Source organism: Chelmon rostratus, chromosome 3 (genome assembly GCF_017976325.1).
Source record: "Chelmon rostratus isolate fCheRos1 chromosome 3, fCheRos1.pri, whole genome shotgun sequence".
Classification (NCBI taxonomy): domain Eukaryota; kingdom Metazoa; phylum Chordata; class Actinopteri; order Chaetodontiformes; family Chaetodontidae; genus Chelmon; species Chelmon rostratus.
This window is the reverse complement of record NC_055660.1, coordinates 18,027,677-18,039,704: the sequence shown is the minus strand read 5'-3', so window position 1 is coordinate 18,039,704 and position 12,028 is coordinate 18,027,677. Positions and strand designations below refer to the sequence as shown.

Sequence of the window (12,028 nt, the reverse complement as noted above, 5' to 3'; positions counted from 1 at the left end):
CTGCTTTCTCTAAATTTAGTTCACTTAACCATTTCCAGCATTTCCAAGAATGACTGTCAATTATCAAAAGTGCAACAGGGTATTTAGCTTCACTGCATTATGGTCCATCAATAGCTCGCATCAATACAGAGATTGTCTTCCTGTCCTTTGTGACCTCTGGGGTTGCTGAAGTATGATTAGAAGTCACTGATGCAGAGCAAACAAGTTGCATGTATCTGAGAATGTGTCTGTTGCCTGCAGGTGGAGGGAAGGAAGGGCTTAAAGTTACATTTACAAAGTCAGCAGATGTCTGCCTGTCACTCCTGGGGGGCAAAAACAGCCCAGCAACTAAACAATTTCTGTATTATACGGATGAATTATTCTGACTGCAGGCTCTCCAATATTGGTAATCGAATTGATGTATAGATGAGTGAGTGCCATTCAGATGGTCTCCGGCTAGGATGGTCTCAACTGACAGACACACCACAGCCACTGAATACAACAGACTCAATTTAACTGCACTGATTAATGTTTAATACATGCAGTTTTAGAAGCAGGGTATATTTTCTAATTCAAAGTATAAGCCGATATGTTCTCTTTGGCTATATTAACTCACTCTGTAAAAAAACTAAACCTAACTATACATACCAGAGAACTGACAAGATCAGGGGCTTTAAGTGGCTCACAATAGATGACTGCTTTAAACCATTCCAGTAAAAATGAGCCTAACGCAGATCAAAGACATTCCCAAAGTAAACTGATAGCTGTTCTTGAACCATTTTGAGTACATGCCTGGCTTTGATAATACTCTGAACTTTTATTCCCAGCAGAATCACTGTAAGTACTACTGGCATTGAGTATTAGTAGTTTGAACGCACTGAAATAGTATTTAATAATATTTTTTGCAAATAGATGCTTTCAGATGACTATACCTGGGACTTATGAGGAGAACACAATGGGACAACAGCATGAAGCCATACCCTAGTCTGAGTTCAATAAAAACTGATAACAATACCACAGAAACTGAATATTTTCATGTTTTCTCTAATGGTGTATTTAGGCGTTCTCAAAAAAATGTCTGTTTACTACACATTTATATAAATGAATCTATCTAGAGAAATCCATATTTATATATTTACAATCTATAATATCTATATATCTGTATCTATCTATAATAAAGGTTTCACTAATTATATGCATATATAAGGTATTTATACCTATATTTTGGCTATATATCTTAATATTGAGGCCATTTACTATATTCATCACTTTATCACAAATTGAGCGTAATAGCACTATTATTGCTGAAATCCTTGGTTTGAAGTGTCAGACTGTTATTGACTCCTCAGCTTGCTGTACTCCACGTGACAGATCGTGATTGGCACAGGTGGGCCGTTGGAATATGAGGTTAAAGGCATGACTATGTTTGACTGCAGCACAAGAGTGTGCTTTGGGGGGCTGTAGAGACGAAATGTACTACAATGTGTATTTTCACAGTTTTTCACATGTGTCAACTTTTCATTTCTTGTCAGCTGGAGGTAAATTGGGATATTAATGCTATTACAGCATAGTATAATGTATATTTCAACTGTCGTACACAGTATGCACACACACACAAAGAACAAAGCATGTTTCTGACCTTGTGTCTTCTTTAAGAAAGTGTGCTCCCTACCTGAGAGGTCTGGCATGCGGATTGCCTGCTTCAACATAAGGATGAAGGTAGTCCTTAATGTAAAGGTCAGCTGCACTGTTGGAGTGGGTGCAGATCAGGACCCTGTAGAGACAGAAGACAAACAATTTCCAATATGAGGCATGGTACACACATCTCAAAAACATGACACATAAAGCCAAAACTATCTGCTTGAATAGGTATCACAAGGAGACAGTGTGGACTTTTTTTTTTTTTATGAAAAATGAAATGCATGTGAGAGATAAGGTCTATCAACCAATCAATTTTATTGAGCTAAAAGCTTTGAATCAAATATTAATCTCTGACTGGACTGAACAAAATCTATTTATAAAAAATACTCCATTGCTCATCATACAATAAAACTTAGAACACAAGCAGTAAAAGAAACACAAATGATTTTTATATTAATTCAACATCATGTGGATCGACAGCAGGAAATCAGCAATTACAATGATAGAAGGACAGCAAAGCCAGTTCCATATTCTTTTTAATATTGAAAGCTGTGCTAAGAACTGTCTTTTACCCATTTAAACAGCGGTGAAACATCACAGTGACAGATAGAAAGCTTCGAGCACTGAACATGTACAATAACACGTATCAGGTGCATCGAACAGCAATTTATACAACATCTTCATCGTTTTAACAGTATGATGAGCATGAGGCTCCAGTCCAGAGGGGTCACTTCCCCTTGTCTTGGCTTTTAAAATATCTATAATTCATCCTAAAGATAGAATATTAAATGTATTTGGAGTGAAATGAGGAATGAATATTACATTGCTACACATTTTTCAAAGGCAGTTTTTTTCTTTAACCTCACATACAGTATATAAACTTCCTCTCCCTTATTAAAACACAAAATGCTAGCTGCAGTTCAGGGGACACGTCCATGGTATTGCATTCATTTTTCATAAAAACAAGGGAGCCATTTATGTGCTTGTGCAACACTGCCTTGCTTAAAACACAAGAAACTGAAGAATTTCCTGTGGGTATCTGCACACAGTGAGGGAGCTACCTAATGATGAAAAATGCCAATGGAAGAAAATCTTGCAATGTTTTATTGTTAGACAGCGCTGTGTAGCCCACTGAAGTGAAATAGCTTGATTGATCAGATTATGGTTTGCATGAACATCCATTCCAACCCAGGAAAAATGTTGATTATCAAACTCACCCTGTGCATCGGCCACAAATGAAACACATTCATCCCAACGACCAGCACTCCATACCCCGAGTGATGGCACATGCATGCTCCTAAGTATACACGCCCACACATTACACAACACACACACACACACACACACACCACGACTTGACACATCGCAGCTCAGTGTTTCTTAAACTTTTAATGTCAAACCCAAGGCTGCCACTGCCCTGAAGCTAAAACAAAGCCACTGCATGCCCCACCCCCATCTCCCTGCCACCTCAATCATGCCCTCTGACTGACCTCCCTCGCCATCTGAAGCTTTTATGACTGATGCCAAACTTCTTCTCCTTTCAGAAAAACAGCACATCGGTTACACTCAATAACAAATTATTTCAGAGGGACTGTCAGTAATGTTTTAGTTACATTCATGACCAGCAAGGCTGTGAATTGTACAGCTCTAAACTGAGAGGTGTTTCTTGTACATAAATCAAGGATACATTCAACATTACAAACACTTCCCACAATATCGCACTACTATTCAACAGCATCGCAAAAGAATAAGTTGAAGCTGAATCACCACCTCTACAAATTAGTTTTTACAAAAACTGAACATTATAACCTTCATGAAGGTAGGGTTTATTGTAGGACTGTTGTATAAGACTGTATTATTTTTAGCTAGGTGTACCCAATAAACTGGCAAAGGAGCAGAGATTGTTCAGTAACATTTATACTGCCATATACCACGAAATGACCAACAAATATGTCTGGTTTGTTGATAAATACCAACCCTGACCATATACTTCATAGGTACAGAGTTTCCCAGCACGTAGAATGACACCAATTACAACATGTGAACACACTTGAAATTTCATTCCATCTTTACACACACCTTTCATGTGCTCTAAGTAAACAGTGCTCCCACCTCTCAGAGCAAACATTTTATTTCTGAAGAAATTCAGTCTGAAACACACATGCTTCGACCAAGCAATAAGGAAATTTGAGAGAAGGGAGGTTTGGGGTTGTCAAGGCAGGTAAGGAATGGGAAGGGATTGTAAAGGCGGTGTAAATTCCCTACCAGTTACCAACAAACGTAAACATTTATGCAACAGACCCTGAAACAAAAAAACACAAGAAAAGCCATAAACAGACCTGCTGTGGTCCTGGCGGAGGATGTGCTTGACAGCCTGTGCCAGGGTGAAGGTCTTGCCAGTGCCGTAGGGCCCAATGATGAGTATTGGGGGCAGGGAAACAGAGATGGGTGTGGTGATGGCCAGGATGGCTTCTTTCTGCTTGGCATTCAGACGGGGGTCCAGCTGCTCATCCCACTGCCTGAGGGCGGAAGGAGAATTGGGAATTTGTTAGAGGAATCATTAGGTTAACTTTCAATTAACCTACAAATTTTGGGGAGGTGGTGTTCTCCATGTAGCCATTCTCAAGCAGATAAACTAAAATAATCATAAACAAGTAACAGCTTTGAACATAACATAATCTAATTAACTTCAGCGTGACAGAGATAAAGTGAGGAAGAGCAGTTCTTGCACAGAATGCAGATAATGTATGCACACACATATAGAATCAAAATGACAACTGAGAGTTTGTTACTGGGAAGAGGCTGTGATTGGTGGGGTGCTGGGAAGAGGATGTGGGTGGAAGATGTGGAGTTGTGCAGGAAAGAAAAGCGGAGGGTGAAGATAGAGCGAAACAACAAGGGTAGAGAGTTGGTAAGCTGTGAGGGAGGTTGAACAAAAATTGTTTTACTCAGTCAGTCCCTCAGTATATACATTCTGCTCTATAGCCTGATAAGTCAGAAACACATAAATCAATGCAACGGACACATCTCAGACCAAGGACACACAAGCTGTGAGTACCCAGAGTCATTCATACTTTGAGGGTCTGTCTTACATTTGTGGAACTATTACTTTGTTTTGTTATTGTTTTATGCAGACCACATATGTGTGTGTATGTGTGCATTTTAAACAATCTAGGTGGATAGGAGGGAGGGATGCACATATGAGATTTCACACATACACTCGTGAAGGCGAGTTATTGTGCATGTAGTGCCTGTATGTGTCTGAGTTTGTCTCCTACCATCACTGTCCTCATTATGAAGACTGCACCCTCTGAAGCTGTGAATGCACCAACACCAATTGATCGAGCGCCAACTGAGACATGGGGGGGGGGGCTGGGAGATGTCTCTGTGTTTTAGCGTGTGTGTGTGTGTTTTAGCGTGTGTGTGTGTGTGTGTTTACGGGGGAATGAGATCAAAGGGTAGGGCAGAAGGTAATACACAAATCAACCGTCTCTGTACTTAAGGTTAATATACTGTGTTTTGGTATCCAAACTATGCCAATACTTCATGCTAATTGCTCTGGTGGACATGAGATGTTTTTTAATTAATAAAGTATCATTTACATATGAAGCAAGATTTTGTTGGGGTTCCACTCTTACCTAAAAGGGTCAGTTCACCCCCAAATCAATAATACATTGTTTTCCCCTTGCCTGTAGTGCTACTTATCCATCTGATTGTTTTGGTGCAAGGTGTACACTTCTTTCTACACAGTCACACAGTTTCTACATGAAACTGCTTACAACAAGGTCTGTGAAATATCTTGAGTACATGTGTAATGATGCCTTGACTGAGACATTTCAATTTAATTCCATTATATCGAGAGAAGTAAGACATCTCTACAGCTGGTATCTCCAGACCTCTGCACGTCACCACAAAACAATCTAGATGAATAAACAGCATGGCAGGTAAGAAGAAAAAAATGTTAAAAAAAATGTTAATAATGCCTCACATTTCAGTTACGAAAGTTAATGAATTTAATTTCACACACTTTGCCATCATACAGATGACTAGTGGATAAACACATCTGGTTGCAGTAATGCTAAAGTACACTCACCAAATCTAAGGCACTAGATTGTAATGTAAAATGTCCATTTGATGCTCATCTTGCCAATACTTCTTTTTATACAATGGTACAAGTATGCTCATTTAATCATAGCATAAACTAACCATTAAACATGCATTGGTTGAATTTGTGTATTGTGAAAATTTGAGGCCTACTCACGCATAAGCTTTTGATTTGTCACTCTGTATGTCCCAATTTCCCATTAGTGATCTTGCTCAAAACCAAAATGATTATTGAGATGGCTAAGATATTAAGATGTTAATGTTATATAAGACTACGGTGCACCCTCAAACCACAAAATCAAGATGCAATACTTTCATGCACTGCAATATTTCAGAATACCTTATACCTGAAGTGTATCTTCCTGCACACTGATATTTAAAACTCAAACAACCACCATAAAGAAACTGTGCACTTAAACTTTAGATAAACTCACTCCTTGGTCCACATTTAATGAAACACCCTCACCTATCCAAAATCCAATTAAAACAAAAGTGCACATCAATCATACTCTGGAGCCCAGATAAAGCAGCAGCCTTAAAAATCACAGGGGATTATATTTGGCTCTCATCAATAAAGATTACTGCCTCGCTTCCCTCACCTGTCCAACTTCAGAGAGCAATATCTAAAGCTGCAAAGAGCTGCCAGCGTTTCAGAATGGCCGCCAGGTCAGCAAGGCGAGGCATAACCGGTCAACTCTCGAACTGATGCAGTGTCTCCTCTGTCAGGGTATTTGTCAAGCTAATATGATGTGCAGGAATTAAAGGAATTTCTGTATAATAACTGTTAAGCTTAGCAGGATTTACTATGCATGAATGTGTGTACATGCTCTGTGCAAACTTCATGATACAGAACCAAAAAAAAAAAGTTCTAAGCATGCAGAATTTGATTTTTTTTTAAATTGCACAATGTACTGGTACAGAAAAAGTCACTGAACACATACGAACACATTTGCAATGATTGTAGTAGCAAATCATGTTGTTGTTATTATTATTATTATTATTATTATTAAATGTTAAATGTTATCCCTACTTTGTAACTCTACAAATTCTCTGTCATTATTATAGCTTTAATATTATTGCTTTATTGGTCTAACGTTGCTTCACTTGTCAAAACTGTATAGTGGTTGAATAACAGTGACAGGTCCCTCACTGGCTGTTCTGACATCCACTCACATTGCTCCCACTTCCACACAGCACCGAGAAACAGTCTGCCATGTGTATCTGTATCCCAGATTTCCCAGAGAATCAGTCAAGTAAGACAACACACGCAAAGGAGATGAAAACCATAAAATGTGCATTAAATATTGGTGTCTGCCTTCACTGTATAACAAATTTCTGCAATACACATGGTGGAATACACACCTGTTGGGGCTCCATGGGATGGTGGGGACAAGGCCAACATCAGGGAAAAGGATGGTATTATCTTTGATGCGATCCAGGGCATAGTGCATCTCACAGAGTGGCAGTCTGTTCAGCTGGAACTGTAGCTCCACCTGACACAGAGGCAACACAGAGAGCTTACAAAGCAGCAAATCAAACAGTTTATCTACCCACTCGTCTATAACCATCTGTAGGCCAAAGGCACTATAATTCAATCCAATACAACAGCCTTAAAAGAAACCACTTTCTGTTAAGTTTGCAGAATTCTGGATCAGATGGAAATCGTTCATTTTTGATGATCCACGTTAAATCTAAATATTGCATGGAATGTATGCAACACACTACATGCTCAACTTAAAGTATTTTCTAAACCAACCAATCAAGACCTCAATATTACCAGATAAATCATCCATAAATCCTATTCTTAACTCTTTGTCTCTTTGAGGTGTCTCTAGACCTTGAATGAAGCCCACCCACAGCAGATCTTGAGTTGAGGTGAATTAGAAAGACATACATACGGACATACAGACATACAAACATGTGTAGGTGTTTCATCTGTTGGCCACTGCCATACACACTTTGAATCACGGTGGTGTCACCATCACGGTATGGAGATTCTTCCCAGTAAAGGACTGGGAGACAGGGCAGGGGGGAGTAACACGTGCAACGCCCCAACAAAAGTCTCTGTTGCACAATGTGGTGCCACGTTTAGCTAGCAGTGGCCTTGCCACAGCTTAACAAGTTTTCTTTTTCTCCGAGGTTGTCTTGGAGAACCTTTGGCGATTTATATTTTTATTTAATCCCTTGTCTTAAAGCTGTTTTATGTAAATCACTAAGATTTTGTTTCCACTGCTGGAGGGCATTGTCTTCATCATACAGACAGAAAAAGGCTCCTAACAGGTATACTGTAAAATATGTAATGCCTTTAGGACAGGAGTGTCAATATCAGAAGAGAAAAAATAAACTAAAACTAAAAACAAGAGTGAACACAGTAAAGAGGGAAGTGGCAAAGAAAGACAAAGCAAGAAAGAGAAATAAACAACAAAAACAAGAGCAGGGAAGTCTGAGAAATGCGACAGTGAGAAGAGGATGAAACTTCAAGGCTGTGGGGAATATTGTAAGAACCCACAGAGGAGATAGCGAAATGAGACTGTAGCACGTATGCAGACAGGAGCCGTGTATGCAGAAGAGTAAGAAGACTATGCTCCAACAGTGATAGGAAGAGGGTTGTTTTGATAACTGTGAACACAACGCCTTGTTTCCTCTTGCCTACGTTCAGGCTGGAGGGGAAAAATAACAAGCTGACAAAGGTAGAGTCATCCAATACGGGGGCTCTTCTCAGAACCAGAGAACCTGAGACAAAGCCTTGTAACCTTTTGTGAACAGGCTAATTAATAGGTGAACTTCTGATCCCTCAAAGAATTTTCAAGGCCAAAACATTGGGGTGGAAATGATCATGAGCTAGATGCTAACTGACGATGGATCATTCGCCTGCCTATTCCTTTCCTGTCAAGCCACCAGTTTTATTTAACACCTGGTAATGACAGCGGGACAGGAAGTGTCTCATTGTCCCTTGGTGTAGTCCATACCTGTATTTCTCTGTCAGGCAGTAGTCCCAGCTCTTCACAGCAGTCCCTGCAGATCCTTAGGAAGATGTAGTCCTTGGTCTTCTCCTCGATCACAGCTTCATACACTCTCTCTTTGACCCCAGGAGGCGGCTGGCTGCTGTACCCTTCGCGGCCAAATGGCAGCAGCAAGACTGAATTCACCTTGGTCATCACTAGCCGCCCAGCCAATGTGTCCTAAGGTTGGAAAAGAAAAAAAAAAGTTGAGGGTAGTTAGCGAGCTGTTGTTACACTACCTAAGAGTGACAAGGCAGAAATCAACGTGGCAAGTTTATCACAATTGCCAGTGCAACCAATGCAGTTACCTCGGAAAGTGTTTCAGTAAGTTTGAAGCGTGCAAAGAGCTGTCCATTCTGGGCATACTTGGCTCCAACAGAAATGCCGGTCAGCATAAAGCTGGTGACTAGCTGGAGGTTCACTTTGATGTTAAACCTGGGGGAACAAACGTGGACATCTTGTTATGCTGTTGCAGACTTCTAGCTTGAGTTTATAAATCACTGTAAAAAATGATGGCAATCACAATAATATTTTGTGGTATCAATGAACTCCACAATATCTTCTGTTGTGACTGAGGCATATGAGTGTCTTCAGCCTTTTCCTTAACCTGCTGTACGTTCACACTTCAGGCAATATTGTACATTTACTCTTAAGACAAGCGGGTCTGGATTCTCCACTTGATAGCCAAAAGTGTTTTGTAATTTTTAATGGGTAAGAGGAGTCAGTGTGATTACCTTACAAATCTCAGACACACCCACTGAAAATGTATGATAAACTTTTCTTAGTCCGACCACATGCATGCCTCAGGCGTTGGAGCATTCCCTGAGTTTCGATTCACTATAGTGGCCAAATAATAACCTGCATACCATCCACTGATATTGGCAGCACACTGAAAATCAGATGTACACAGCTAAGGTGAGCACAGATTAGTGACAGCAAGAGAGATGATCACTTCAAAGCTGGGCATTGCTTGTTGGCAGGTTTGTGCATTCGCCACTGGGAAGACAAAGCCCAAACGGGCACAGGCATTTTTCACAAGGTCTGAAGTTAAATACATGATCAAAATGGGTTCAGAAGAAAATCACTAAAAATACTCTTTAACTCTCATTTGGGAAGGCCTTACAAATTCTTAGAAATGTAAGGTCACCTAAATAAAACACTTTAAGTGAGGAACCTAAAAAAGCAGGGAAATGATTTTCAATATGTCTGTCACTCAGAGACAAACAACCACTGGAACAAAGGTTATCCATGAAAGTATTTAGTGGAAAATTGAAGCACTTTGGGAAAATATTCACTTCAGTTCCAGATTCTCTAAGATTGTCTCTTGGTCTCCGCTGGATCAGAAATGATGAAACAGGAAGCAATACTGGTGATGAACTCTGATGTGTGACTGACATACACAGATAAGTTAATACATTCTGTATTTATTTGCAAATCAGTGGTGTTTCATAACCAAAGGGACTCTTGAGGTTTCCTGTTATGGTTTTGCATCAGCTTTCCGGCTGTACTCTCAGAGAGGGAAACATGAAGACAAACACAGACAGCAAGGCTGTCACACTCAGTTCAACCAGTGGAGCGGCAGGTAGGAATGTTTTTTTAAAAAAGGCAAAAATTAAGTGTCCATTCTGGAGGAAGAAAACACGATTTTCTTCACCTACTTCTAAGAAATCACCTTAGACACATGTTGCGAAATTGCACTGGAACTGTGAGTCAAGCTGCGACTCTCTCTCGCTGCGCCCCCCGCCCCCCATCTTCCTTCCCCTCTCTCTGACAGTGAATTCAAAATGAAGGTCAAGCCTGACACCTTGTGGTGAGTTGCCATCTCATAACATAAAGGGTCCATAGTGGTTATGTATTGTAAGAATCATTTATACTTACTTAACTTACTAATTAAGTTATCAGATGACAAACAATCAATATATAAATTTGGATTATTATTATACATATAATACAACAAAAACTAAATTATATTTATCAATCAGCAATTGTTTAACAGTCACTGTGTCAGGTAAGGTAGGACAAAGACAACAAGCAGTTGTTTGAAGTGTATTCTTTACTTACAATTGTTATTTACTAATAAAGGAGGTCCATTTACTCAACGGGTCCGACCAGTCACTGAAGTCTTTTTTTTACTCATTAGTTTTCAAGTATGTGTATTACAATTCTTAAAGGTCTGACTGAAAGCTCCATGAAATGCTAGTAAGTGGAACTTGAGTTAAGCTTATTTTGTCACTCTGAACCATAATTTTTGAAATATTTGGAATGAAATTTTCTATAATATCTTTTTATTTATACTAGTGCACTTTAGTTTTCCTGTCTTTCAGTGGAGGTTGTTTTGCAAAAGTTTCAACTCCAGTTTACAAATTGTCAGTAGCTTGCAAAAGGCTACTTTGAGTGTAGGTTTGCTGCCAGAATGAGGTTGTAGCTAACATTAGTTCTTGCTCTCAACGCTTCAGAATGGTAAGACGGCAAAGCTATGGTTTTAAATTAGCATCATATGTAGGACATATGCAGATATACACATATCAGATGTGACTGTATATTTAGATATCTTCTTGAGGGACAGCAGAATCAAATTGACTGTAATTCATTTACAGAATAGAAACATATTGACAGAGTTTGTCAGTGTTGGAACAATTAAGTCCTGAACTTGTTTCCATCAGTGGAGAATAAGGATTTTGTGGCCTTATCGCCTGTATAACATTTAACATCACCAAGCAGGGGATTGAGGACTCTGGACTGAGTCTGGAAATGTGCCTATCAATTTATTTTTAGTGGTGCATACATTTATAGTAATTATACTCTGCATTAAACTCATAACTGCCGTTTTTTTATATATACATTTTAGTTATAAAAATGTATTGTCATAATTATTCCAATAATCTATGAAATCAGTGTTGTTCAGGCTTTATTGTTCAGCTCAGAACTTATGTACAGACATGGGAAAAGTAAGAAGAAACCATGAAGCCTTAATAATGTATACTCACTTGCTAACTTCCTTGTATTGCGCAATCTCCTCTATATAGAGCAAGTCATGCAGTCGGGCCTGGTAGTTGTCTTTGGTCAGAGTCTTGTCCAGGACTGACTGGGTGAAGAGCTGGTCGGCCGACAGAGGGATCTGATAGCGGGAAAGGAGGCCGCGCTCCAGTTCGGCCATTGTTTCATTAGGAGTGAATTCGACAATGGTCTTACAGGAAGAGTCCCACCGCTTTGCAGTCAACAAGAGCTGCTGCCTGGCTGCCATCAGGTGTTCTAGGTCTGAGAACAAAGGACGAGCGGTTAGTGGGAAGCATTCATTAGTG

General features: G+C 39.6%; 1 protein-coding gene across 2 annotated transcripts in view; it reads right to left on the bottom strand.

The window, feature by feature from the left end:
* helz (helicase with zinc finger) overlaps positions 1-12,028 on the bottom strand; it is a 53,975-nt gene that overhangs the window by 27,339 nt on the left and 14,608 nt on the right. For both annotated transcript variants that reach the window (XM_041933159.1, XM_041933160.1), the window contains exons 12-17: positions 11,714-11,984; positions 9,035-9,161; positions 8,694-8,906; positions 7,087-7,217; positions 3,960-4,139; positions 1,652-1,753 (exon numbers count right to left, since the gene is read on the bottom strand). In XM_041933159.1, the coding sequence (XP_041789093.1) occupies positions 1,652-1,753; positions 3,960-4,139; positions 7,087-7,217; positions 8,694-8,906; positions 9,035-9,161; positions 11,714-11,984 (1,024 nt within the window). The remainder of the gene's footprint in view (positions 1-1,651; positions 1,754-3,959; positions 4,140-7,086; positions 7,218-8,693; positions 8,907-9,034; positions 9,162-11,713; positions 11,985-12,028) is intronic.